General features: G+C 32.6%; 2 protein-coding genes across 2 annotated transcripts in view; both read left to right on the top strand.

The window, feature by feature from the left end:
- Window positions 1–6,054, top strand: part of LOC100921509 (aldehyde oxidase 3-like) — an 83,896-nt gene extending 77,842 nt beyond the window's left edge. Inside the window, exon 35 of the mRNA XM_031960221.1 lies at window positions 5,782–6,054. Within this exon, the coding sequence (XP_031816081.1) occupies window positions 5,782–5,835 (54 nt within the window). The 3' untranslated portion in view covers window positions 5,836–6,054. The remainder of the gene's footprint in view (window positions 1–5,781) is intronic.
- Window positions 6,055–15,875: 9,821 nt separating this feature from the next.
- The window catches only part of LOC100924119 (aldehyde oxidase 4-like), an 84,920-nt gene continuing 72,890 nt past the window's right edge, over window positions 15,876–27,905 (top strand). The window contains 3 exon segments of the mRNA XM_012544914.2: window positions 15,876–15,935; window positions 18,798–18,855; window positions 25,605–25,701. Of these exon segments, the coding sequence (XP_012400368.1) occupies window positions 15,876–15,935; window positions 18,798–18,855; window positions 25,605–25,701 (215 nt within the window).

The raw sequence follows: 27,905 nt of genomic DNA, 5'->3' as shown, positions 1-27,905 counted from the left end.
GGTTCTTTAGCTTTCCCAGCTCCCTAATTTTCCTTAGTTTTTCTAACACTTCTTCAAGGGCAGGAGGAAAAGTCCTAAGCCCAGGCTAATGGCAAAAACACTGTAGAATGAAAGAGAACCACAAGAAGGGGAAACCAGAAAAAGACAAATTAGATATTTTATGGATATATAGGTAACAAAAAGTCATTTAGCAGTAATCACACATTTTTTTTACTGGCAAAGGGATTAAAATATCCACTTATGTTAGGCAAAGACAAAGGCCATTGAAGTGTTTGATAGTGAGAGAACTGAGAAAGTATTTAGTGTAGCTTTTTGAAGACACATAGAGATTTAAAAGCTCTTTTATTACATGCCAGCCAAAATTATAAAGCTTTCATTGTTTCTAGGAATCAAAAATCTAAAGCTGTAAGGGACTTCAGAGGCCATCCAATCCATACCTTTCACTTTACATACTGGGAAACTAAGACCCAGAATCATCCAATATCATCACACAGGAAGTATCAAAGATAGAATCTGAGTCCAGACCTTATGACTCCACAAAAAGTGGTCTTTCCATTGTAGCCCTTTAGTTCATTTCCATATCATGTCATCCCAACCAAGAGCTGGGATGATTGGTACTAAAAAAAAGTTAAGTACAAGAGATCTCTGAATATAGTAGTGGGCAAAACTGTATTTATAATAATTTAGTTCCTAAAAGCATCTTCATAAAGTTTACTGAGGAAGATAATTCAATCACAGTTCAGAAAGAAAATACTTATTTCTTGTTTACTAGGGATACTATGACCACCATAATTTCTTATTGAAAAAGGTTGCTGAAGATCTACTTTAGCTACTCATCACATATGTCCTATTGATTCAGTCTGAGTCCCTGTTTTATCACCTATAACACATAGACAAGTCATTAGACATTTTCAGATCTGATGGCTATTAAGCCTGCCATGTTTACCTTACAAGCTTATGGTCAGGATCAAACTGTACCTGAAATGTCTTTTTGTTTAATCTGTAAAAATCACATAAAGTTATTTTTAAACCTGAAATTAAAGTCTTAATTTCATGAATAATATATTTTCAAAAATGCTAACAATATGGAATAACTAACAAACATTTACTACCTACTATATGCCAAACATTATGCTGAACATTTTATAAATATTATCTCAATTGATTTTCACAACTCTGGGAGCTAGATGCTATTGTTGACCCCATTTTTGTTGAGGAAATTGAGGCAGATAGAACTTAAATTACTTAGCTATAGTTACATGGCAAGTAAATGTGTGAGGTAAGATTTGAACTATAGTTTCCTTTGTTCAGATCCAGCACTCTATCTCCCATACTGCTAGCTAGCTGCCTCAGGTCATGAAATTTGGAACTAGGTTCTGAACTTTATTTATCACATCCATGAAATTAAAAAAATGATTTCCTTACAGGACCATGAAAGAAACAAAATAAGATAATATCTATGGAAGTACTTAATAAACTTTAAAATGTGATTATTATTACAAATTTTCTATATAGGCTAAGAAAAGAAAGGGAAAAATAAGATGATAGAACATTTTACATTCAGAGATTTAGTTTAACCTGAAGATAAAAGGGGCATATATAGGAGGGACAATGAGATGCACTGAAGAAAGTATCACTAATTTGAATCAACCTTCTTTTGGCTTCTTTACTTGAGAAATGTTGCCAAGGGTGTGAGTACTAATGGGAACAGATCCAAAGTGCTTATAATTAACATCTTACCTCAGTTACCCTCAGGAAGCCATTCCTATTCCTGAGGCCCTTTCCAAATTGCCATCTCTATACATAGAAGAATTAGATTACAGCTTCTATGGTGTAACCAGAACGTCTGAAAAGTCCTCCAGTCCTAACTGTGCCTTGCCAGTTTCCCAGTGTTCTGAAATTCCCAATCATTGCCTTGGCCTAAGGTTTTATGGTAACTATCAGAACCCTAGGAAAGGTAATATATTCCCATTAACAAAAAGATTCACAGAATGATTAACTGTTAATTTTGAAACTCCCAAGACAATGAAAATCAAAATAAGTGGGTTAAGAAAAGAGCCGCTCGTGTTAGAAGTGACCAGCAGTGGTGATGCTGTTATGATAAGGAAAATTTGGGTCACTGTTAATTTTGGAGGCAGAAGAATAATAATATGAATCTCATCTTGCTCAGAACTCTGGAGATGTTCCTGAGGCATAGTAATAGTTAAATTTGTCACACCATTGAACTTTTAATGCACAGATAATGAGAAATGGTATATTGTGGATCAGGATGTTTGAGTGTAATGGTCACTAGAGTGTTTTACATAAGAAAGTGGTAGGAGTACACAAGAGTTCCTGGTTGACTCTAGAAGGTATACCTGGTATTGCCCATACAATTGGTTCTGTGTCTTATTCTGCTTTTGTCTTCATTGTGGAGAGTGTAGGTATTCTAAGGTATAAGGGTTGGTCCTGACTCAAGTGCCCATTCAGGATACTCCAGAATTGGAGAGATAAGTAAAGATGGCACTGAGATAAAATATAACCTAGAGCTCCTCAACAAAAATGAAGTAGAGAATGTTTTATATTATCTCCTCAATGTTTTATATTATCTATAGTTATTTTAAATAGGATTTCTCTTTTGATCTCTTGCTGCTGGACTTCTTTTATGGATTTATTTTATATCTTGCAACTTTGCTAAAATTGCTAATTGTTTCTAGTAAATTATTTTTAGTTGATTCTCTAGGATTCTTTAAGTATATCAGCATATCATCTACCAAAAATGAGAATTTTGTTTCCTCATTATTAACTTTAATTCTTTCAATTTCTGTTTCTCCTTTTATTGCTAAAGCTAACATTTCTAGTACAATATTGAATAGTAGTGGTGATAATGGGAAATCTTGTTTCACACTTGATTTTATTGGAAATGGTTCTAGTTCATTCTTGTTATATATAATGCTTGCTGATGGTTTTAGAAATATTGTACTTATTATTTTAAGGAAAACTCCATTTATTCCTGTGCTCTCTAGTGTTTTTAATAGGAATGGGGGCTTGTATTTTGTTAAATGCTTTTTCTGCATCAATTGATATAATCATGTGATTTGTTACTTTGGTTATTGATATGGTGAATTATGCTGATAATTTTCCTGATACTGATACCTGCATTCATGGTATAAATTCTACTTGGTTATACTGTAGTTGATTTTTGGTTTCAGCCCAAGTTTCTTTGGGGACTAGACTATCATATTCCTGGTTCTTTGATTCTTTGATGTGGAAGCTTCTAGGTCTTTAGTAGTCCTCACTGTGATTCCTCAACATTTGAATTGTTTCATTCTGTTTGATTGCAATATTTTCTCCTTGATCTGATAATTCTGGAATTTAGCTACAATATTTCTTGGAGTTTTCATTTTGGGGTCTCTTTCAAGAAGTGATCAGTGGATTCTTTCAATGATTATTTTGCCCTCTGGTCCTAGAATATCAAGGCAGTTTTCCTTAAGATTTCTTGCAAGATGTTGTCTAGGCTTTTTGTTTTCATCATGGCTTTCAGGCAGTCCAATAATTCTTAGATTCTCTCTACTGGTACTATTTTCCAGATCAGTTGTTTTTCCCATGAAGTACTTTTATTCTATTTTTTGCTGAGGCAATTAGGGTTAAGTGAGTTACTCAGTGTCACACAGCAAGGAAGTGTTAAGTGTCTGAGGCCAGATTTGAACTTAGTCTTCCTGACTTCAGGGCTGGTGCTCTATCCACTACACCTACTAGTTGCCTCTATTCTATTTTTTCATTTTTAAAATTTTCTTTGATTGATTCTTGATTTCTCATTGTGTCATTCACTTTCATTTGTCCAAATCTAATTTTTATTGAATTATTTTCTTTAAATAGCTTTTTTACCTCCTTTTGCATTTGGCCAATTGCACTTTTAAAAGAATTGTTTTATTCTGTGTTTTTTTCCCATTTCACCCATTCTACTTTAAGAATTTCAATCAATTTCTGTGCTTCTTTTTCCAAGGTATTGGGTTTTTCCCAAACTTTCATAACTCTTCTGCAATACTTCTTCCTTCTTCCCACCATTTTTCTTCTCTTTCTCATTTAAAATCCTTTTTTTAAAAACTCTTCTAAGGGAGCCTTTGAACTGGAGACCAGTTCATATTCCTTTTTGAGGTTTCATCTGCAAGCATTTAGCCTTTGCTGTTCTCTTCTGGGTTCTTGTTCTGTTCTTCTCTTTCCCCATAGTAGCTCTCTTATGGTCAGAGCACTTTTTGCTTTTTTTTTTTTTTTTTTTTTTTTTTTTTTTTGCTCATTGTTAAAGGTTGAGGTTTGCTCTTAGGATACAGGGGAGATTTTCCTGAGCTTACCTGTGGGGAACAGGAACATCTTACTAATTCACTGGTGCTGGTGCTACAGGTTTCCCCACTGTGCTGAGTGGCCAGACCATGACCATGTGTGATGCTGTGGTTCAGGGGCTCACAGTTACAGCTGGCCCGCTGATCTGGCCTTCTGAACTAGGACAGAATAACCAATGCTGCTATATTTTGGCTAAGACCTCTCTGCCCTCCTGCATCATGTTTCCCCCTGCCCAGACCTTTCCTAAAGTCAAGGTACCTTAAGCTGGAAAAGTATTATACCGAATATTTGTTCTGTCACTCTAAAATCCATAATGAGGCTTGATTTATTGTTGATTCTGAGGGAGATCTCTGAGGGAGAGCTCAGGCAATGTTCTGTTTATTCTCTGCCTTCTTGGTTCTATACCAGGGGATAGGTAGTATTACAAACTTCCATTTTATAGATAAAGACACTGAGACAAACAGAGATTAAGTGATTTGCCTGGGGTCACATATCATATGATGGTGATATTGATTATATGGAGTTATTGGATCAAATTTCTTCCAATAAAAGAGGCATCGAATTTCCCATTTAAAGGAAACCTCCTTTTGTGAAAACCCAGCCACTCTTAGGAGAAAAGTTTGAAGCAGGAGACATTAATCACAAACCAAAAATATGACTGGCACTAGGTGATAAGGCGCAGGAACTCTAGATCCTGAAGTCCTCAGGAACAAATCGAGCAACATATTTTCCTTTCCATCTGGTAAGTCATTAGCTACCAAAATTCATCAGCACCATTAGAAAAATTACTTTGGTAGCAGTTGTCATGACTTTGAACTACTTTTCCCCTGGAAATTAAATAAAGACCTTTCTAAACTATGTTAGTTCATCTACTTCCACTAAATCAGTTTTACAACTGAGAATCCTGGCTAAAAATAGAAAATTGGAGTCGTAAGTGATCTTAAAAGTAACCTAGTTCAATCCTTCTATTTTCTGGAGGAGAAAATAGAGAGTAATGATTTGTTCAGACTCATATAAGTTGTATAAACCCACTTCTTCTGAATCTGAGTCTTGCATTCTTTCCATTAATTTACTCTTCTTTAAAAAAAAAAAAAACACTTTTAGGACCAACTTGAAAAACAAAAAAAGAAGCTATTCTTAGACACCATGCAAATGGGAGAATTTGGAGTTGGGCATTGAGGCCCAAGATGGATATGGTCTTCCAGAGAAATTATTTCCTTTTCAGGTCAAGAGGGATACTTCTACTAAGTCTTGGGGAGATGCTGATAAACTCTCCTAGATATTCATGGCAGCATCACTCTCATCAAGATTTACTGTTTGAATTGTTTAAAAAAAAAGACCTCTATATGGATAACAGCTCAGTTAAATTGCAATTAGTTATATAGATTGAGTGACTGTATTAATTTTCCCTTTTTAAACATTCTTAATATTTTTTAAAAAATTTTTTATTTTGTCTTTTAGATTCCACGAGATGACTCTAAATCCTATAAGCCTTGGTCCATCCCTGTTGCCTAATGTTTGAGTTCCAGAACATAATGTAACTTTCTGATTAATTTAAAGACAGCCATTAACCAATTTAAATGTTTCTGTTTTAAAATCTGTAGAAAAGAATATGTAATTCTTAAATATAATTATGCCTATCAGATGCCTTAGAATCTCAAAATATGTAAGTTAATTGAATTTGTTTACTTTTAAGACTAAATAAAAGATGATACTGTTTCTTTTCACCTATTATTTTTCAGTTGTGATAATAGATAAAAACAGGTTGTATTTGATTAGATGAATAAAAAAGAAAAAGAAGGCTCTTTGCAACATATTGTCACATTTCAGATAAAATTGTGAGAATAGAACACAAGCTATTTTCTTATAATTAGTGAAATTTTCCATTTGAAAAAATATTGTTAAAATGAAATATTTTGCTTGAATTTTTCTTCAATATATTTGAAAAATGGCCATTAGCTTAATAAAGTAGCACAAAAGTGTGTAATCAGAGATAATCTCCTTGCTCATTTTATTGTATAACTTGATCTGAAATAGTATATGACAACATATAATCTCTGTTTGTCCAAAATTTTGTGTTCCTGTCATTGATTCTCTCAATATAATTCTGTAGAGTTGCCAATTTGTAAATTGTGTACAATCAAATAGGATAAGAACTTAAGGAAAATATATATTTGTGTCAAGTTTAAAATTATATCTTTAAGAAAACAACATTTTGCATATTAAAAATGTTATTGATGCTTTTTTGTTTTTAAACCACTCATTTCCCATATCCCCTTTCAAACTGAACTTTCCTTTAAGACAAAGAAAAAAGAATTAAGCAAAAACATACAATGCAAAGAATGTGTCTAATAATATCTACAATAGTAGAAGAAGGAGATATGCCTCTTTATCTCTTCTCTAGCACAGCCACTAATTTTCCCATAGTTTAGAATTCAGCATTCTTTTAGTGATCTCATATTATTTTAGCCATTGCATTCTTGTTCTCTTGGTCCTGTATATTTTTAGTTTGTATTTGTTCATTTGTCATTAAAAAACAAACAGAAAAATGGAAAGCATATCTTGGGAACAATTTATACATTAGAGAAGTTCTTGGGGACAGTGTGTATAAAATGCAAATATTCAAAGTATATTAAGTACAATGAAGACAGCAGAAAGGAAAGAGGATGTTAGAATTAGAAACAAACTTTTCCTATTTCTGTAACGGCATCCTTATCCTTTCAGTTACCTAGGTTTATAACTTTGGCATTATTTTTAGGATTTTTGAGAAAGTTTTTTTTTATTAAATGCCCTATAGAAATATATTTACACTTGCCAGAATGATAGGATGCCAATCTACCCCTGCCTCCTCTCCATTCTCCTTTCTTTGACTCATATTAAATTATCTTTCTATATACTGATTGCTTTCTTGATGCTTAAAAACACCCTAGTTTCCATTCTTAAAAGTCTAAACTTAACTGTGCCATGCCATTGAACTATGGTCCAATACCCTCTTTTTTCCCAATCAAATTCTAAGATAGAAAATTTATATATACTCATTTTCTGTGCTCTATATCCTCTCACTCACTTATAAAGTCATTCCAGTCCAGTTTCTAGTTCTGTCACTCTCCTAAAATTGTCTTCTCCAAAATTGCCAAAGGATTCCTTAATTATTAAATCTTATATATCTCATTCTTTCATTTACTTAACCTCTTTAATTTTTGACACTGTCAATTACTCCCTCTTTCTAGATATCTTCTTCTCCCTTGGCTTTTGTGATATTGCTCTTTGCTGGTTTCCTTTCTACATCCAGCTGTTTTTTCATAATCTCCTTTGTTAGATCATTTATGTCTCATGTCCCTGAATAGATATTCCTTAATTCTTTGCCCTGCCTCTCTATATCTTTGCTCATTTAATCAATTCCTATGAGTTCGATTATCACCTCTAAGCAGATACTAAAATTTATATATCTAAAAACAGTTTTTCTCCTGATCTTTGATCACAAATTTCCAGCTTCCTATTGGACATTTCCACCTAGCTATTCTAGAAGCATTTCAAACTCATATGTCCCAAATAGAGATAATGTCCCATTGTCTTACCCCAGTGAAAATTTCATTTCTTTTACTCTTCTTTGCTTCTATTAATAGCACCATACTCTTCCATGTCATCCATGTTTGCAATCCTTGTTTCTACCTCCTCCCTTTTTATCTAATTTATTTCAGTTTTTTGGCAATTTATTGTCATTTGCACATCTATCACACAATCACCACCCTCATTTAGATCCTCATCACCTCTCATTGGGACAATTGCAATAGGCATTTGTTTTGTTTCCCTTCTTCCCAACTCTTTCCCACTCCATTCTACCTGTTATTCATATAGTCTTCCTAAAGCACAGATTTCTCTCCTGCTTAAGAATCTGCAATAGTTCCCTATTGCCTCTAGAGTAAAACACATACTAATTAGCTAGATACTTAAATCCCTGTACAATCTAAAAACTACCTTTTTAGACTAAATTTATACTACTTCCCTCCACATACTCATTATTAAAGCCAAACTTAGCTATTTGGTAACCTCAGTATTCATTCCATCTCCTGTCTTTGAGTTTTTGTCCCATTTGCCTTTAATTTTCTCCCTTCTAATCTACACTTCTTAAGATCCTTATCTTTCACTGCAGGAAGAAAAAATAAGGGAAAAACCCTTACCTTCTCCTCTTCCTCCTCCCCTCTTCCTTGTCTTTTTTCTCCTCCTCCTCTTTGTTCTTCTCTTTTTTCAAGTACTTGCATATGTGATATACTGTGCTAGATATAAAAATTAAAAATCTATACATAGATATGTATTCACACAAACTCCAGTTCCTGCCTTCAAGGAGTTTATGATCTATTGGAGGAACACAATATATACAAAAATAAATAAAATTTCCTCACTTTGGAGAGTTAGTTCTTAGATAATTACTGGAATACCCTTGACCCTGAAAGTCAATATACTATAAGGGCATTGAACCACTGGAAAGAGAGTGCCAAAAAGGGGCAATTGATGAAGATAAATGTTACTTAATTGTCTCACTTTTGAAGAATTCTAACAGAAAACAAAAAAGGAAAGTATAGAATTGAACAAATTATTGAAGATCAAACAATAGACATTTAAATAATACTAGCTATGTAATGTGAAGACCGAGTTAGCACCCTGAATACCTTAGAATCAGCCGGAGTCAGGATAAGCAAAAGTCCTTGGTCTTTATTTTTGGTCTTTAGCGGTAGGATTGAATTGAATGGACAATGACCACTTTCTTCCTTGTCTACCACCAAAGTGACCCTGGCTAGTCTTATTCCACCCCCTAGTCCCTCCTATAATTCTCTGTATACACCAATTATTGAGCCAGCACAGGATAGTGGAAAGGGCCATTTTCCAAACATATGCTTATAAAGTATTGTCCAATCGGTAGTTAGCCTTAAGTACTTGGTTGTCTGACCTCAGTGCATTAACTCAAAGAGTTTCAGCCCTTTACAGTGTACCAAGCATTGTACTAAATGCTGCGATAGACATAAAAGAATTAATGTGTTTCTAAGTAGGATGATAATATATACATTTTTCAGCATCATATGTGATGTTTTCTTTCTTTCTTTCTTCTTTATTTTTTTTATATAAAAATTGAACACATATTAAGGCACAGATGTATCACAAATAAATGTAAATGGCAGAAACAATAGGTATATTCCTTATCTTAACAATAAAATGAGTATTACTTCATGGAGCATAAATAAAATACAAATACAAATGGAGACAATAATTAAATCCTAAATAATAATAGGGCAAAGAATAACTCACAGGAAAAAATAATAATTATGTGAAAGATAATGATAATGATGAAACTGCATGGCAAAATTTCTGAGATGCAGCTAAAATAGTTAATCATATCTATACAAGTACATTTAACAAAATAGAAAGGAAGGATTAATGAACTAATTATGCACCAAAAAAATAGAAAGTGAATAAATAAACCCAAACTAGGAATAATAGAAAAAATAATAAAAATAGAAACCAAAAAAGATAAATGACAAATAAACTAAAATGTAGTTATTTGAAAAGACTGTTTTTATACTCAGCTAATTTAATTGAAGAGTGTAAAAATGAAATCAACAAACATCAAATGAATGAAGTAAAATCACAACAAAACTGGAATATAAAGAATTATCAAAATCAATTATAAAGTTATATGCTAACAAAACTAATGCAAAAATAGAATAATGATTTCAAAAATATAAAATACCCAAACTAACAAAGATAAAATAAAGTTTTACACAATACAGTCTCTGAAAAGGAAATAGAATTAGCTATAAAGAAAATACCAAAAACAAAAAGAAAAAAGAAAACAAAAAAATGAAAAAAAAAAAAAAAAGGCTTCAAAACAAAAAAAAACTATTTCTGGTTCTGATGGAGTTATAAGAAAATCTATTAATCTTTGAAAAGTTTACTACAACTATTACAGAAATTATTGCCAAAAGCTGAATAAGAAAGCATTTTATGGAACAAATGTACTTCTAATACCCAAACCAGTGAAGAATGATGCAAAGTAAAAAAACTAAAGAATTATATCATTAATAAATATTGATCCAAAAACTTCAAATAAAATCCTGTCACATGGATTACAACAATTAACTCAAGAAATCATTCAATTTAAACAAGTTGAATTTAGTTCAGCGACACTATAATGACAGCATTAGGAAAACAATCAACACAATTAATTATATTAAAAAATATCCGCAAATAATGTTATTATATTAATAGATTCAGAAAAAGTCTTTAAGAAAATAAAGAGTTCATTTAAACTAAACCCCTACTATGGCAGGATAATATTTGTAATTCAAGAACTTTATTGCTACAAAAATAATTAGGCATATACATAGAGCAGGTGTGGATATAGGGTGACTTTGATGAGATGCTCCAAAAAACAAAAGTGTAAGAAAAATGATGTATTGGAAGAAGAAGGAAAGTAGGGAATAGAATGGGGCAAATTATCTCACAAAAAAAGAAGCATGAAAGAATTAGTATAATGGAAGGGAAGAAGAGGAGTGGGACAGTGATGGCAGGCAAATCTTAAACCTTACTTTCATCAGAACTGGTTCACAGAAGGAACAACATATACACTCAATTGAAGGAATCTAAATTAACCTATTTGGAAGTAAAAAGGAACTGGTAAAAAGAAGGGATATGAATTGATAGAAGGGAGAGTAGATTGGAGGATATGGTGATCAGAAATAAAAAAAAAAAAACTTGTGAGAAGGGACAGGATAGGGGTAAGAAAGAGAGAGAGATAATAAGGGAAAATAGCATGGAAAATACACAATGATCATAAGTATAAATATAATTGGGATGAACTCACCCATAAAATGGGCATAAATAGCAGAATGGATTAAAAACCAGAATCCTATAATATGTTGTTTACAAGAAACATATGAAGCACAGAGATACACAGAAAGTAAAAATAAAAAACTGGAGCAGAGTATCTTAGGCTTCAGCTAAAACAAACAAAAAGCCAAGGATAGCAATCATGATATTAGATAAAGCAAGAGCAAAAATAAATATAATTAAAAGAAATAAGAAAAGAAACTATATTTTGCTGAAAAAAGACAATGAAACAATATCAATCCTAAAAACAAATACACAAAATGAAATTGCATTTAAATTTTTGAAGAAGAAAAGAAGAAATAGACAATAAAATTTTATTAGCAGGAAACTTCAATTTTCCCCTCTCTAAACTAAATAAATTTAACCAAAAAATAAACTAGGAAAAAATTAAGGAGGTGAATAAAATTCAGGGGGAGGGGAGTTAGATATGATAGATCTCAGGAGAAAATTGAATGGAAATATAAAGAAATATATCTTTTGTTCAGCAACATCTATTGCTAAAAATAAATTAAAATAAAGTTGTACAAATTGAATTCAATTTGAATACAATTTAGTATTCAAATAAAGAGGGAACTGAGAGAGTATATGTCATTTTAACTCAAATAAACTAAGGTATCACATTCTGGTGATACCTTACTAACTAAACTGGTCATAAGAAGGCAGAACAAACACATAAACATACAACAATTTTGTATAGAAATCCATTCAACTCATTAGAGATATAGAGAAGAACAGGAGGCTTAAAAAGGGAAATATAAAATAGAAGATAGTTTCAGAGAGGATTTAAGCATAAACAAAACAGGCTTTATGTTTGAAAATGTTTTGGAAATGTTTTTGAAGTGAAGTAGGACATCCAACATATTTGTTAAGCGATTGGCAATACAGGACAAGAACCCAGGTGAGCTATATAGATTTGATAATGATTAGGATAGAGCTGAAAATTGAAGTTATGAGTCTAATCAATTTCTTAATATTTCTTATTTGAAGGTAAAGCTTCAGGTAGGACATTTTTTATGTGGCTTCAGAACATTTTTCCTAAGCTTAAGAACTAGACTTTTACTTCCTAAGTTCTTTATCTACAGCTGATTATCAGTCATTCATTTGCCTTCCTTTCTTTCCCTAACTCACCAATTTCCTCTGGAAGATCCAGATTAACATTCACACAGACCTCAAATTTGTAGTGAAATAATACAACTAGATCAGTAACATTATGGCAAAAATTAGGAAGCATTAGATAGACATATATCTCATACATGAAACACAATATTTTAATTGTTTTTTTCAGTTCCAACACATTAAAGAAGCTGTTTCTTCTCCACCTCACTTTCTCATTTTGCCTTTTTTAAAAAACTTTTCTTTTCAGTCTCCTAAACTGTATGGGTGTGAGGGTTTTGTTTTGTTTTGTTTTGTTTATTTAGAAAAAAAAAACCCTCTTTTCTCCCAAACAAATAGAATTAAGAAAAATGGTTAAATCCATAGAGACTTGAGATTGTTTAAATTTTTTGAAAAATTTTCACAGTTTATGACAGTATAGAACTGTTTAAAGGCCCTCATTTCTTGGAAAACTTAATTGTTCACAACACTAGCTCATGTATTTGTTTATCCCTACAATTCTTTCATTTAAAAAGTCCAATGGTCCATTATTCTTCTTTCAAAAATCTAATATCAAGAAGCACTGGGGATAAATGTTGAATTGTATGTCTCATCAGATATGCAGGTACATAAAACATGTACTTCATGTTAGCAATCATGAGCTTATGTAGAAACACATATAGTGCATAATAGATAATGTATACGGTAAGCCAACAATACAATTTGTATGTACTATCACATAACAGAACATGTTATATATCTAAGCATTAGCATATTAACATATGGTTTAGTAGTTTTCCTCCCATCTGCTTGACTGTTTTTCCTGAGAGTTTTATTTATTTATTTATTTATTTGGCTAGATCCTTATGTGTGTCTTGCCTTCTAGGTATGGGTCCCTGAGTCTCTATCCTGTACCTCTTCTCCTTTTTTCTCTATATCATCTTTCAGTGATTTCATCAACTTCCATAGGTTCATGGAGATACTAAAATCTATATATCAATTCCTAATGTCTCTCTTAGGTTCCAATGTACAATCACCAATTCTTGTTAGGCATGTCCATCTAGATATTTTTATCAATAGCTCAAATTCAACTTGTTCAAAATGGAACTCATTTTCTTCCCCCATGAAGTGACATTCCCTCCAAACACATTTCCTTATTTCTGTTGATGGTATCACCATCTTTTTTGTCACCCAAGTTTGTAAACTTGTAATTATCTTTGAATCTTCCTGTATATAATGTCATGGCAATTCTATCTCCATCCCATAGTTTGTATCTGATCTTTCTCTTCTCTCACAGAACCACAATTCCAGTTCAGACCCTTATTACCTCTCATTTTTCATCTGTATTACTATGTTTTCTTGCTTCTAATCACTGCCTATTACAATCCAATCTGATTGTCCAACAATGAGCAAAATCATCTTCTTTAAACTCCTTCTTCCTTTTTTCCTTCCTTTCCTCCCTCCCTCTCTTTCTTCCTCCCTTCCTTCCTTTTTTCCTTTTCTTTGCTTCCTTCTGTTCTAACTCTAGGACACCTCAGTAGAAATATAGGCAATCTTGAGCTGCTTTTTGTGGAAATTTGTGCAATATAGAATTTATTCCTTTTAATGATGTTTCCATAGTATTGATTGTCAATTTCCATTCATGGGAGTGGGGCAAAAGGTTTTTTTTTTCCTTAAGAAATAATTCATGGGGCAGCTAGTGGTGCAATGAATAGAATGCCCTGAAGTCAGGAGGACCTGAGTGCAAATGTGACCTCAGACACTTAACACTTCCTAGTTGTGTGACTTAAGCAAGTCACTTAACCCCAATTGACTCAGCCAAAAAAAAAAGATTCATGGAAAATGTGAATTTTGTTCATCTTAATGTAAATAATTTAATTGGTAAATCTAAGCAATTTGTAATTTGAAATGCTCATTTTTTAAGTATAGTGGAGAAAATAAGCCATCTTTATAGAGATGATTCTTTATTAGTATTTGTAGCTCTGAATATTTTGCTTCTGGAAAGAATATTGGATTTGGAATCAAAGGATTGAGATTCAAATATCCTGTCACCTGATACATTATTGGTGGAATTGTGAATACATCCAGCCATTCTGGAGAGCGATTTGGAACTGTGCTCAAAAAGTTATCAAACTGTGCATACCCTTTGATCCAGCAGTGTTTCTACTGAGCTTATACCCCAAAGAGATTTTAAAGAAGGGAAAGGGACCTGTATGTGCCAAAATGTTTGTGGCAGCCCTCTTTGTAGTGGCTAAAAACTGGAAACTGAGTGGATGCCCATCAACTGGAGAATGGCTGAATAAATTGTGGTATATGAATATTCTGGAATATTATTGTTCTATAAGAAATGACCAGCAGGATGACTTCAGAGAGGCCTGGAATGACTTATATGAACTGATGCTGAGTGAAACGAGCAGGACCAGGAGATCATTATATACTTCAACAATACTATATGATGATCAATTCTGATGGACGTGGCCCTCTTCAACAATGAGATGAACCAAATCAGTTCCAATAGAGCAGTAATGAACTGAACCAGCTACACCCAGCGAAAGAACTCTGGGAAATGAGTATGAATCACTACATAGAATTCCCAATCCCTCTATTTTTGTCCACCTGCATTTTTGATTTCCTTCACAGGTTAATTGTACACTATTTCAAAGTCCGATTCTTTTTGTACAGCAAAATAACTGTTTGTACATGTATACATATATTGTATTTAACTTACACTTTAACATATTTAACATATATTGGTCAATCTGCCATCTGGGGGAGGGGTGAGGGAAAGGAGGGGAAAAGTTGGAACAAAAGGTTTTGCAATTGTCGATGCTGAAAAATTACCCATGCATATATCTTGTAAATAAAAGATATAATAAAAAAAGATTAAAAATTGAAAAAAAAATCCTGTCATAATTATTTCTGCTTGAATGACTCATTTCTTCTCTGTGGGTCTTAGTTTCCTGAGCTTGGGGGTGTCACTAAATGATCTCCAAGGTCCCTTTTAACTTCTTAAATCTTATGATTCTTAGATTTTAAATACTTTATTAAATTTATTATGAAGTCTTTAATACTAAAATACCTTTTTGTTTGAAATTACCATCCTCATGCCCATTAAGTGAAAATTTGTGTGAATATTGAATGTTAAAAGTATTAGAAGTTAAATATTGGATGTTAGAGATTTTTGTAATGGTTAATTAAAATAAAAAAAGTCTATTAAGAGTTGTATTTATGATACATAAAGTTTTTATTGTTATAGCTTCATTTTACGTAGATTCTCCTAAGTAAAGGAGACTTCTCATTTAACTTGGACAGGAATGAAGAATGTATAAATCATGGGAAGGAAGAGGCAGGAAACTTGCAATGAGAATTAATCATAAACCAATTATCAGCTGTGTGGGAGGCAATATGAATTGCTCAATTTGGATCCAAGGTGTTGATATAAATTACTCTTTACTATTCTCACTTTGATAGGCCTATATTTAGGAGTTGTCAGAGAAATTATTCTTTTAATCTTTTGGAATGTTATCCTACTGTTAAAAATAAAAGCTACGTGTTAGCAGCTGTATAGTCCTATAACGATGACCTCTACTAATCCTCCTCAGTCTGATCACCTGATTTTCTTCGTGAATGGAAAAAAGGTGAGCTTTGGATGTAATTCTGAAGAATTTCCATAGATTTTATATAAATACAGCAATATTTTCTTTAAGAAAATATTTTCTTATCTTTTTTTCCATTTTATTTCCTTTCCAACATAAGGAGATATTTCATATCTAGTCTTTCTATACTCAGAACTAATTTACTATTAGATGTGCTCTAGATATATTCAAGACAGTTGGATATGCTCTAGAAAGGTAACAAACTAATCAAAAGTGAATTTGACTTGTTTGTTTCCTTATTTTGTTTTTGGAATAGATAAAGAATGATGGATATTTTGTAATTTAGCAGATATGATGTAGTTGAAATTTCCTAAATTAAAGATTTATTTGACTGAGTTCACCAGGGCTATTACAATAAACATTTAATGTAACTATGATAGTAATAACAATGATAATCATAACAATCAAACTCTTTTGAGCAAATTTCACATGTCTTACTTGTCTACCAAGTTAAAATATTAATGTAGTAACTAAACTGTGGCTGTTTCTTAAGTTATTCAACTGATTTTTTTCAATAACTTTCACCTTATTTGCTGGCGTTGAGAAAGAATCTATTTCATAGAATATCCAAAGTTTTTCTCTACCATGTGTCAGGAGAAATTTTAAAGATATTTATTGTCTATAAAGTCTCATCTACCTCTATTTGCAATATATGGTATAGAAATTTTCTTATAAACTGAGTTGAGGGCAAAAAAAAATTAAGGAAAGAAAAATGGGTTAAGGTCTCTGAAGATTCAAGTCACCAACTTTTTCTAATGGACAAAATAGAGTTTCCTTATTTTCCTTTATTTTGCCTTAATGAAATTGTTCATGTGGCAGTTGCTTGATTAATGGATAGAATACTAGAAGACCTGGCAAATTCTGCTTATAGATTATAAAAACTCCTGGACAAATAACTTTACTTCTCTTAGCCTTAGTTTGGTTGCTGCAAGGATCAAATGAATCAGATAATGGATGGAAAATACTTTGCAAACCCTTGAAATAGTTGGATAAGTATTATCTATTTCTACTTTAACATTATTATAATAATAAAAAGCCTTTTCTAAGACAGCCAATATTTTAAACAGGTGTCATTTTTTATTTTCTTCTTTTGCCACCTTTGTTTTTTACATCTCTGAGGGAAAAGTAAAAAGGAAGAAATAATAGAAAAGTTATTTAAAGCAGTTTTAAAAAATACTTTAGAAATTATTGAATTTTGTGAATATATGTATATATGAATATGTGTGTGTATATATATATATATATATATATGAATGCGTGTGAGTTTGTTCATGTAAGTAGTGGAGAGAGCAATCAAATGTACAAGTTGTATATTTGTATATAGATATAAACATAGATGTACAGATTATGTTCTTTAAACTATTAACTGAAAAAAATTCATAGGATGATTCCTTCTCAAATATTCCCTTTATTACTGTAGAAAGGCAACTCTTATCCTTAGATTTTATATATATATGTATGTGTGTATATGCATATTTGAATGTATATATATATACATAAGTTAAAAATATATGTTAACTATAAGTTAAGAATAATTAGGAGTCCTCTATATTGGCTTATTTTCAGGACTGAAAGTGACATACTTTTATTAATTTCTTACTCTTTCCTTCACTCCTTCCTTTTTTGAAATTTTGTAAATTTCAAGTGGATTAGATATAACTTTTTCCCATGAATGGGTACTAGGATTGGTGTATATTTGTACCTATGGATATATTAGACTTTGGAGAGAGAGTGATAAAAGTGCATGGTAAAAATATAAAATCATTTGAACTGGAAATGCTGTTGCCATTTGTAGGAATTGGCAAAAATCTCTTAGAAAATGTAGTATTGGAGCTGACTCTTGAAGAAAACCAGAGAAAGAAGAAATGGTTGTGAGGAGGGACCACTTTCTACCTTAACAGCGTTCTATATATCCCATTCTCTTCCCTTACACAATCACCACAGTCACACACAGTGGTGTAGGCTCTAGTAACTATTGCAATAACCTTCTAATTGGTCTTTCTGCCTCAAAATTCTCCCTTAAGTCATTCTTCCATTCAGTTGCCATAGTATTTTTCTTAAAGCACAAGTATGGCCATGTCATCTTCCCTATTCAATAAATTGCTTAATTCCTAAGTAGTTGCTAAATTTCCAGATTCAAATATGAAATCCTTGGCATTTAAAGTCTTTCAAAATCTTGTCTGCTCCTATGTTTCTAATCCTCTTATATTTTATTCCTTTCCACATAATCTATTATAGATATACTAATGTATACAATACATTAGTACAGTACTTGCTGTACTTCCCACACAACTCTTCACATCCCAATTCTGTTTTTTATTGGTTGTCTTTTGTGTCTAAAATATTCTCCTGCCTCACAACCACTTTCTCTTTCTCTGGCCTTCTTCAAGAGTCTGCTCCAGTCCTACATTCTCTAAGAGATCTTTGTCAATTCCTATGAATTTGTTTTTGTAGAGTTATTTGCTTGTTGTATCTCTGATAAGAATGAATGCTCTGTGAGGGTAAAAACCATGCTCCCCCCCCCCCCTTTCTTTGATCATAAGTATTTAACAAATGTCTATATATAGTAAGCACTTCATAATCGCTTATTTTTTCTATTAATTGTTATTATGACTAGTAAGATCCACAATGTTATTCATTTGGAAAAATACCAAGAAACCAAAATCATGAGAGAATAGTTGTAGGATTTTATGGTATTATATGACAAACTTTGAGTCTTAAGAAGGCCAATTTTTCTCTTCAGGAAATCAAAGCAATGCCTAACATTGCAAGATTAAAATAAAGTAACATGGTTGGTTTGGTTTCAGCATATTATCATAATCTTTTTCTCATTTCTCAATGCAGGTAGTAGAAAAACATGCAGATCCTGAAGTGACTCTGTTGTTTTACCTGAGAAAAGTCCGTATCCTTACATTTTTGAAACTTCTTTAGCACTATGATTAATGGTATTTAAGGTAGTCTAAGAATCCCTAAAAGAATTATTAAAAAACAAGGAAAAAGGTATATTAAATTAATGCCACATATTAACATTTTTGTTGTATTTGTTGGAGAGGGGGTGTTCTATTGCATAGAGAAAATTCCTCCCTCCGTCATCATTTCTCCATCCCCTTCATCCCCCTGTCCTCTCCTTCCTTCTTTTCCTCCATTTCTCCCTTCCTGTCTTTCTTTCTTTCCTTCTTTCTTTCTCTCTCTTTCTTTAGAAAAAAGAAGATGAATAAATCGTATGAATATAGCATCTTAGATTATTAGAACAGATAAGGAAACCAACGCCTAGATAGAAGTAGGTTATCTAAAATAACATTTCAATCTATTTACTTTATTATTAAGGAAACTGGGGGAAAACCTTGCATGATTACATGACTTATTTAAAATTGTGTAAAGATTAAGTAGAAGAGCCTTAATTTGAATTCCATATTTCCTAATGCCAAAACCAGAGTTTTTGTCAACATACCATACCTGTGATTATGATATTTATATGCCACTGTGAAGACCAGAAACCCAAAGTCCTTATATCTTATTATCAAAAATTATTTCTCTGTGATAACAGTAACCATACATCCCATATTTATACTGATGACATCAAGAAAAAAAAACTTGATACTAAATGAAACTTTGAAAAATAGATATCTTTTGTTAGTGCTTATGTTCCAATTTTTGATTTTGTCTTTAGATCAATTTTATTTTAAATGTCAGCTTCCTATGAGTAGAGATTGTTTAAATCCCTGTTCTATTTCAAATACATAGTAGTTAGGTATTTAATAAATATTTGTTAATTGATTTGCATATTGACTTTGATAGTATGTATAAATGTATAAATTCTATATTAAAATTTATTGTCTCTAAACAACAGTTTAGTAGTGTGTGCAGGGAGGAGAAGTCAAGATGCTGGAGTAAGGCAGGGATGTACCTGAGCTCTCCCCCAAAGCCCTTCAAATACCTTTAAATAATGGATCTAAAAAAATTCTAAAGTGTCTGAACCCAGAAAAGAGACAGAGCAAAATAATTTTCCAGTCCAAGACAACTTAGGTCATAGAAGAAGTCTGTGTTCCTCTCTCACCTTGGTAAAGAGTCCATCACTGTCCATTCCAGTACAGATGGGGCCTTAGGGTGACTGAATCAGTAGCACTAGTGACAGCTTCCTAACCTTTAAACCCACAGTTGGTAAGAAGATTAAGCAATGGATCAGAAGAAAATATTCAGGGTTCCTTTTGCTGGCATCAGGCACCAATACAACAGGGCACTTCGTTGTATTGCCTATTGGATTTGGGTCACCATCCTGGATCTTAGTCCCAATTTGAAGAGTAGTTTTAGTACATAAGAACTTGTGGTTACAAATCACAGTTTCACAGCTCTAGTCACAGTTTTAGGGTTGAAAAAAGTTCTGGTGGACACTCACAAACCAATGCACAATTCAGGAGAGTAGTAAACACACCTCTGCTTAGATCATATTACCTTGGAAGTGGCAAAAATTTCTAGGTTTGCAAAAATACCTCAAAAAACAGCTGCACTAAAAATCCCTAAAGCTTGGAACAATGACTACTACACTTGGAAAGTGGAGTCTAAAAAGTTAAGAAATAGACTGGAAAATGAGAAAACAACAGAAAAATATTCTGATTATAGAAAGTTACTATGGTAAAGAGGAAGATCAAAACACTCACTGAAAAGACAATATAATCATTACTGGTTTTATCTTTAGATTAGCCTCAAAGAAAAATGTGAACTTTTCTCAGGCAATGGAAATGTTAAAAAAATTTTAAAAATCAAATAAGAGATAGGAAAAAGTGGGAAGAGAAATGAGTAATGTGAAAAAATCCCTAAAAAAGAATCAATATCTTTCAAAAGATGCACAAAAAATTACTAAAGAAAATAGCACCTTAAAAACCAGAATAGCTCAAATGGTTAAAACAGACACAAAAACACACACACACACACACACACACACACACACACACACACACACAAAATCCAATAAAGACAATTCCTTGAAAAGCAGAAATGGATAAAGGAGGGAAAAGATATTCAAAAATTCACTGAAGAGAATTCTTTCAATAGAATTTGTCAAATGGAAAAGAAGGTACAAAATTTCACTGAAGAAAATAATTTTCTAAAATGAAGAACTGAACAAGTAGAAGGTAATGACTTTATAGGGCAACAAAAAACAATCAAACAAATCAAAAGTATGAAAAAACAGAAGAAATTATGAAATATCTCATTGGAAAAACAACTAATTTGGAAAATAGATCCAGGAGAATTAGTTTAAAAATTAATGAACTACCTGAAAGTCATGATTACAAAAAATCTAGACATCATCTTTCAAGAAATTATAGAGGAAAATTGTCCTGATATTTTAGAACCAAAGGGTAAAATAGAAATTGAAAGAATCTACCACTGAAAGAAATCCTAAAATGAAAACTCTCAGGAATATTATGGCCAAATTCCAGACATTCTTGATGAAGGAGAAAATACTGGAAATATCCAAAAAAGAAACAATTCAAATATAGTGGAGCCACAAGCAGAGCAACACAAAATTTAACAGTTTCTACATGAAAAGATCTGAGGGCTTGTAATGTGATATTCCAGAGGGCAAAAGAACTAGGATTACAATCAAGAATCACCTATGCATCGAAACTGAGTATCATTGCTCAGGAGGAAAAATTGACATTTACAAAAAGAGGACGTTCAAGCATTTCTGATAAAAAAAAAAAAGACCAGGACTGAAGAAAAAAATTGACTTTCAAATAGAAGATTCAAGAGAACCATAGAAAGGCAAGAAAAGAAAAATAATAAGGAATTCAATGACATTAAAATGTTTATATTTCTACATGAGAAAGCAATATTTATAATTCCTAAAAAAAAAGCTCTCATTGTTAGGGCAGTTAGAAGTATGCATAAACAGAGGGTATAGACATGAGCTGAATGTGATGATTTGATTATCTAAAAAAATTAAGGGATGAGAGAAGAATGAAATGAGAAAAGAGAAAAGAGAGAGGTAGAATGGAATACATTATCTAACAAAAAAGAGGCCTGAAAGAGATTTTACAATGGAGGAGAAAATAGAGGAAGTAAGGAGGGGGGCATATGAACCTTATTGTCATTGGAATTATCTTAAAGAGGGAATAATATACAAACACAGTTCGATGTAGAAATCTGTTATACCGAAAAGTTGAAAGGGAAAGAAATGAGAGAAGAGAGAGTGGAGAGCTGACAGAAGGGAAAGCAGTTTAGAGAAGATAAAAGTCAGAAGCAAAATATTTTGAGAATGAACAAGATGAAAAGATAGAGAGTAGGATAAATGGAGGTAAATTAGGTAGAGGGAAATACATAGTTGGTAATTATTATCATGGAAAAAATTACAGTTTCCTCTGATAAAGACTTTATTTCTTAAACATAGGAAACTGAGTCAAATTCATAGAAATAAGAGTCATTCCTCAATTGATAAATGGTCAGAGAATATAAACAGAAAAATATCCAAAGCCATCAAAGTTATCTATAGTCATATTTAAAAATCCTCTAAATAACTGAATGATGAGAGAGATGCAAATTAAAACAACTCTTGAGTAACTACCTCACACCTGACAAATTGACTAAAATGACAGAAAAATGACAAACATTGGAAATGATGTGGGGAAATTAAAACATTAATAATGTATTATTGGTGAAGTTGTGTCACATAAGAATCTTAAAGTGTAAGTACAGAACTGCAATGTCTGCCAATCATAATAATTTCATATGAATGAAATCATGGATTCTTTGAAGTAAGTGATATTAATGTTCATTGTTCTAAAATCAATCTAAAACAAGAATGCCCCTAATGAAAATAACTTTAGTAATATAGAAGTATAAAGTGTAATTTCTTAGGAAGGAGGAAAAAAAGCATGAATTCTGAGATTTAATTTAATACATGGTGATTAGAATATCACTTGGCAAGCATATTGTGGTAAAGACTTCTTTTTATATTGGTTAGACTAAATTGTTCTTGAGATCTCTTTCAACTTAAAACTTGTAATTCCAGTTCTGTGTAAACTGTGTCCCAGATGGTATACTATATGGGATGCTTTCCTCATTGGTGGAGATCAATGCCCTAAATCTGTGTGAAGGGAAAGGCAGAGTTGGTGGGAGCAGGAAAGAAGATAATTATGGTCTCTTCCCTGGTAGTTTCTTTCTACTCCTTCAGTTGCCCACATTTCACTGAAGAAGTAATGTAGCTATTTTCCATTCATCATTAACCCCATTTTTGTCACTGTTATCATCTTCCCTGCCATCTACATGCAAAATCTTCCTTACACATTTTGAAATTCCTTTTATTTGTAGTCACCAATTCCTGTTAATAGTTCTGACTCAGTTTCCCTGAATTCTTACTACTTCATCTTCACTACTATTACTCTAGTTCTTTGCTACTTCCTAGAGGTATTCAGTGTGGAATTTATATTAGATAGAAATGGAGTCAAGCCTGATACACTAAACTTGAAACTTCCTTTCCCCATTAATAAGTAGCTTTTACAAGTTTAGCTTGAACTTGAAAAATCACATATGCTAAACTAATAATTTAATTTTTTTTTTTGCTGAGGTAATTGGGGTTAAGTGAATTGCCCAGGATCACACAGCTAGGAAGTGTTAAATGTTAAGGAAGTGGTAAATTTGAACTCAGTTCCTTCTGACTTCAGGGCTGGTGCTCTATCTACTGCATCACCTTGCCGCCCCTATGTTTTTCTTTTACTGTACAAACTATCCAACTTTGTTGATCCAGTAAAGATGCTCCATGCTCTGAAATTATAACTCCTACTCTTTTCCTAACCTTTCCAGGAAAACTTCTATTACTGAAAAAGAATAGCTAACTTACTGATTCAAACAGAAGTTATCTGCAACCCAGACCATATCCGTAAGATGAATTCTTTATAAAAATAAACATATAATATAATTTATAAGATTATATTCAGAGTCCCATAAGTCAGATTTGGAGGGAAGTAAAGGTGTAGAAATGCTCAGATTTGTAACTACTACCAATCTGATTAAAGAGATTCACAACTACATTGTCACTTTCTTTTACCCTTACAAGTTGGAGTGTTTTATAATTTTAGAAAGTAGCTTTGTAACTAAATAAGTTTCCAAGTAATGGGATAAATGTGGGAGATAGCAAAGTCAAAAAACTATTGGAAGAAAAGGGTTTTGCTACTCCCAAACCCATTCCTCATCTTTTTTCTGCTTGCTTCTCCATACTTTTATGGTCAGAAATCAAAATACAAATAGAAGTAGGTTAGAAGTCATCTAGTTTAAAGTTCTACTCCATCCAGAATTTTTTTCATAAATAGCCTTGACAGGCCTCTAGATTCATTTAGAGTAAGTCTAATCATTTTTCTTCATGAAAATTTTTCAAATAATTGATGATATAAATGACAATTTCACCTTCCCCTACTCCTCCATCTCCTTCTCACATTCTATTCTTACCCTAGTATTCTCTACTCCAGGATGAACATATCTAGTTCTTTCTATTATTCCTCATATGACAAAGTTTTCAGACTGTCCAATACAATATATGCCCTATAATTTGTCCATGTCTTTTAAATTGTGCTGTTCACAAATGAATTATTCAGATCCAGTGGTCTAGCTAGCAACTTCTTACTTTTATTGATCTGGCACTATTAATGGCTCTATTAGTAAAGCATAAGATAACACCTCTAAAAGATTCATCTGGATGCCTGTTCCTGCCCTGGAGAAAAGCCTGGGTTCTCACCAACTATGACAACAGAACACAAGCCTTGTCAAGTTCTAAAATGTTTGATAGATTGCTAGATGGTGCAGTGGATAGAGTGCCAGGTCTAGATTTAGGAAATTTCATATTTTTGAGTTTAAATCTGGCCTCAGACACTTACTAGTCACTTAGCTGTATTCCTCATCTATAAAATGAACTGGAGAAAGACATAGTAAACCACCGCATATACCTACAGTATACAAAAATAATTGATCAATTTAAACCAATGGTGTCAAACTCAGATAGAAGCAGATTCCTGAGGGATGCATATTTATTTAGAAAATCACAAATTAATAATATCTATATACTGTTGTAATTTATTTTGTTAACCATTTCCCAATTATATCTTAATCTGGTTCAGCCACATTTAGAAATTTTACAATACTATGGGGTTTGGGGTTGGGAGTAGGGTAAAGGAAGGGCTATGTTTGGTATTGCTGATTTAAGCGATTCATTAGGAGGAACATCAAGCAAAACAAATTAATTGGTTTAAGATTTTTTAAAAAAATGGTTGAATGGAAAAATATTTTGTTGTTCAACCAACTGTGGTAATATAAGTCCATAGCTTTATACAACTTTCTTCTTTGCCTCTAACTCATTAATTCAAAAAAGCACTAAAAGCCAAGGATTTGTCCAAAAAGAAAGGGTTTAAGGCCTGAATTGATCACAGTTCTTCCACTAACCAGATTGTAATCTTGGACAAAACACTTTATTTCTAAGGCCCTCAACTATATAATGAGAAAATAGGACTGAATAATCTTTAAGGTATCTTTTATCTCTCTAAGATCTGAGATTTGAAATAATGGGAAAGTTCGCCATTCATTCGTTACTTGTTAAGTGTTGGTGGAAAAATAAAATAAATCTGCCTATATCCCTATTTCCTTGACTACTTTCCTTCCTAGTCTGCCTGACAGGAACCAAATATGGCTGTGGAACAGGGGGCTGTGGAGCCTGCACAGTGATGATATCAAAATATAATCCCATCACCAAGAAGATCCGGTATCCTTTATAATGACTCATGTTGAGAGATTTTTGTGGTTGAAGGAGGGAGAGAAGAATAAATATCCTAGGGAACTTTGCCATACATTCTGCTTAGAATAATTCCCACTAGGCCCCCTGAATTCAGATGCTGCCTGACTGTTCAGATCCAGTATCCCTCTTGGACTTGATCTTACTAGTAATTCCCTTGGGCCATAAATTGACTTTGTTTTCAGTTACCATGATAATAAGTTATAATATTACACATGCCAGAAAAGACATATGCATTTTTCATGGGTGCTTTTTGGAAAGAGCATATTAACTCAACAACATCACTCAGGATTAAAGATTTAGGTTTCCATGGATTTTTTTTTAATTTCAGATAGTACTAAACTAAACGATCCTAGGGAAATTTGGCAATTTTTAAAAAGTGGTAAATGTGAACTTGCTAATTGAAATGGAGAAGCATTTGGAGCAGGCCATTCCCTTGCTGACCTTATGCCAGTCTAGAAATTAGTAGTCAGCCTCCTGAGTTCTGTGCTTCCTAATTTTTTGAATGAATAACCCCCATCTTTCCTGCCTGTGTTGCCCTAGGGTGCTCCGGATGCAGCCTATCTAATTGTGCTGTAATCTTCCTTCCAACCTTTGGTGTTAAAGTTTTATTTTTCAATGGCTGAGATGTTGCTGAAAGCTGAAATAATAAACTTTTGTTTTGGCTTGACCCAGGTCTCAGGGCCAAAAAAAAAAAAAGTATTGATATGTCAATGCATTCTACATTAGTGACTCCTGTAGAATGATAGAGAGTAAATTTGATGTCAGAATTCTGGAACCCCTGAATTTCCATAGTTTAGTTCATATTGTTATTTTGCATTTCAACTGACCTGGACTGCTTATCTTTAGGGACTGAGAGCTCAGCTGGGTATCTGCTTTATACTTCTGAAGTAAATATTTCTTTGTAAAAACAAACAAACAAACAAAAAGTTAGGCTGCTTAGCAGGTCTGAGTTTAACTTTTAGAGTTTATTCAAGCTGTTTAGGATCATAAGCATCATATGCTATTTTCAAAAGATATATCTCTCGATATAAATATATATACACATGTGTATTATTTCTGTGTATGTGTACGGCATAAAACAATTGCCTTCTCTGCCCTCCTTGTGGTTGAGCTTTGTGGTATGTGCTATTTTCCTTTCTTCCAAGAAAGCATGTTCTTTTGAGAATTCTGACTTATGTGAAACCTCCTGAGTCAGTCTAAAGAGCATTTTTGTGTTTCAAAGAGAATGATAATAATTGATAAGCAATCATAGGTGGGCAGCTATTTGCATGCCAATTATAGACTTGTCACTTCTCCCAATTCAATTTTTTTTATTGGATAGTGTAGTGTTTTAGGTAGCCTCTTAATTTTCATGTTCTTTTGTAGACAAACTGGAAAGTCCCATAGATTGTTCTGTGTGTTTCTCATTACATGAAGATAATTACATTTAACTTTAGACTAATGACAGGTTAATTTATGGAAGGTAGTTTCGTAGGTGAAACTTGGAATTAGAGGGTTCAGGATTATGCCTCTGTTGCATATTAGCTAAAAAGCAGTTAGTCATGGAATACCCACACATGCTCTCATTGGGGGTAAGGTCCATTTATTATCCAATATTGCATGCTTCCAAAAGCAGGACACTGAACTTTCCATATGTGTTGGTGGCAAGTAGAGATCCTTCCTTTGAAGACTGGATATTACTGAGGGAAATAGTCTTTATCCTTCATTACATTTATAGGCTTATAGACCATAATTTCAATTACACACATATTACTCACTAACCTGAAGGAATACTAGCCTGAGAAAAGTATTCTTTTGAATCTTGAAAATATTTTTGTTTCTAAGCTCAAGTCATGTGTTTTCAAAAAGAATTCTAGCAATTATCTAGTTCAAATGTTTCTTTTTACATATGACAGGCTATGTGATCTTAAATAATTCTATTCATTTCTTTAAGTCTTAATTTTCTCATTTGTCAAATAAGAAGGTTGTATAGTGGGGAAAAGATTAGGAGTCAAAAATTCATTTTAAAGCTTTACTCTATTGTCCTTTATTACCTGTGTTTTCTTGACCAAGTCAATCATTTATTCTCTGTACTTCAGTTTACTGGTCTGTAAAATGTAGAGATTGTACTAGAGGATCTCTATGGTCTGTTCTAATATTGGCATTCTGCTAAAAGTCAAATTCCCATTAAC

The sequence above is a fragment of the Sarcophilus harrisii genome, chromosome 3, assembly GCF_902635505.1.
Source record: "Sarcophilus harrisii chromosome 3, mSarHar1.11, whole genome shotgun sequence".
Lineage (NCBI taxonomy): Eukaryota > Metazoa > Chordata > Mammalia > Dasyuromorphia > Dasyuridae > Sarcophilus > Sarcophilus harrisii.
Note: the sequence above shows the minus strand (reverse complement) of the source record. Positions and strands in the feature narration are given on the sequence as shown.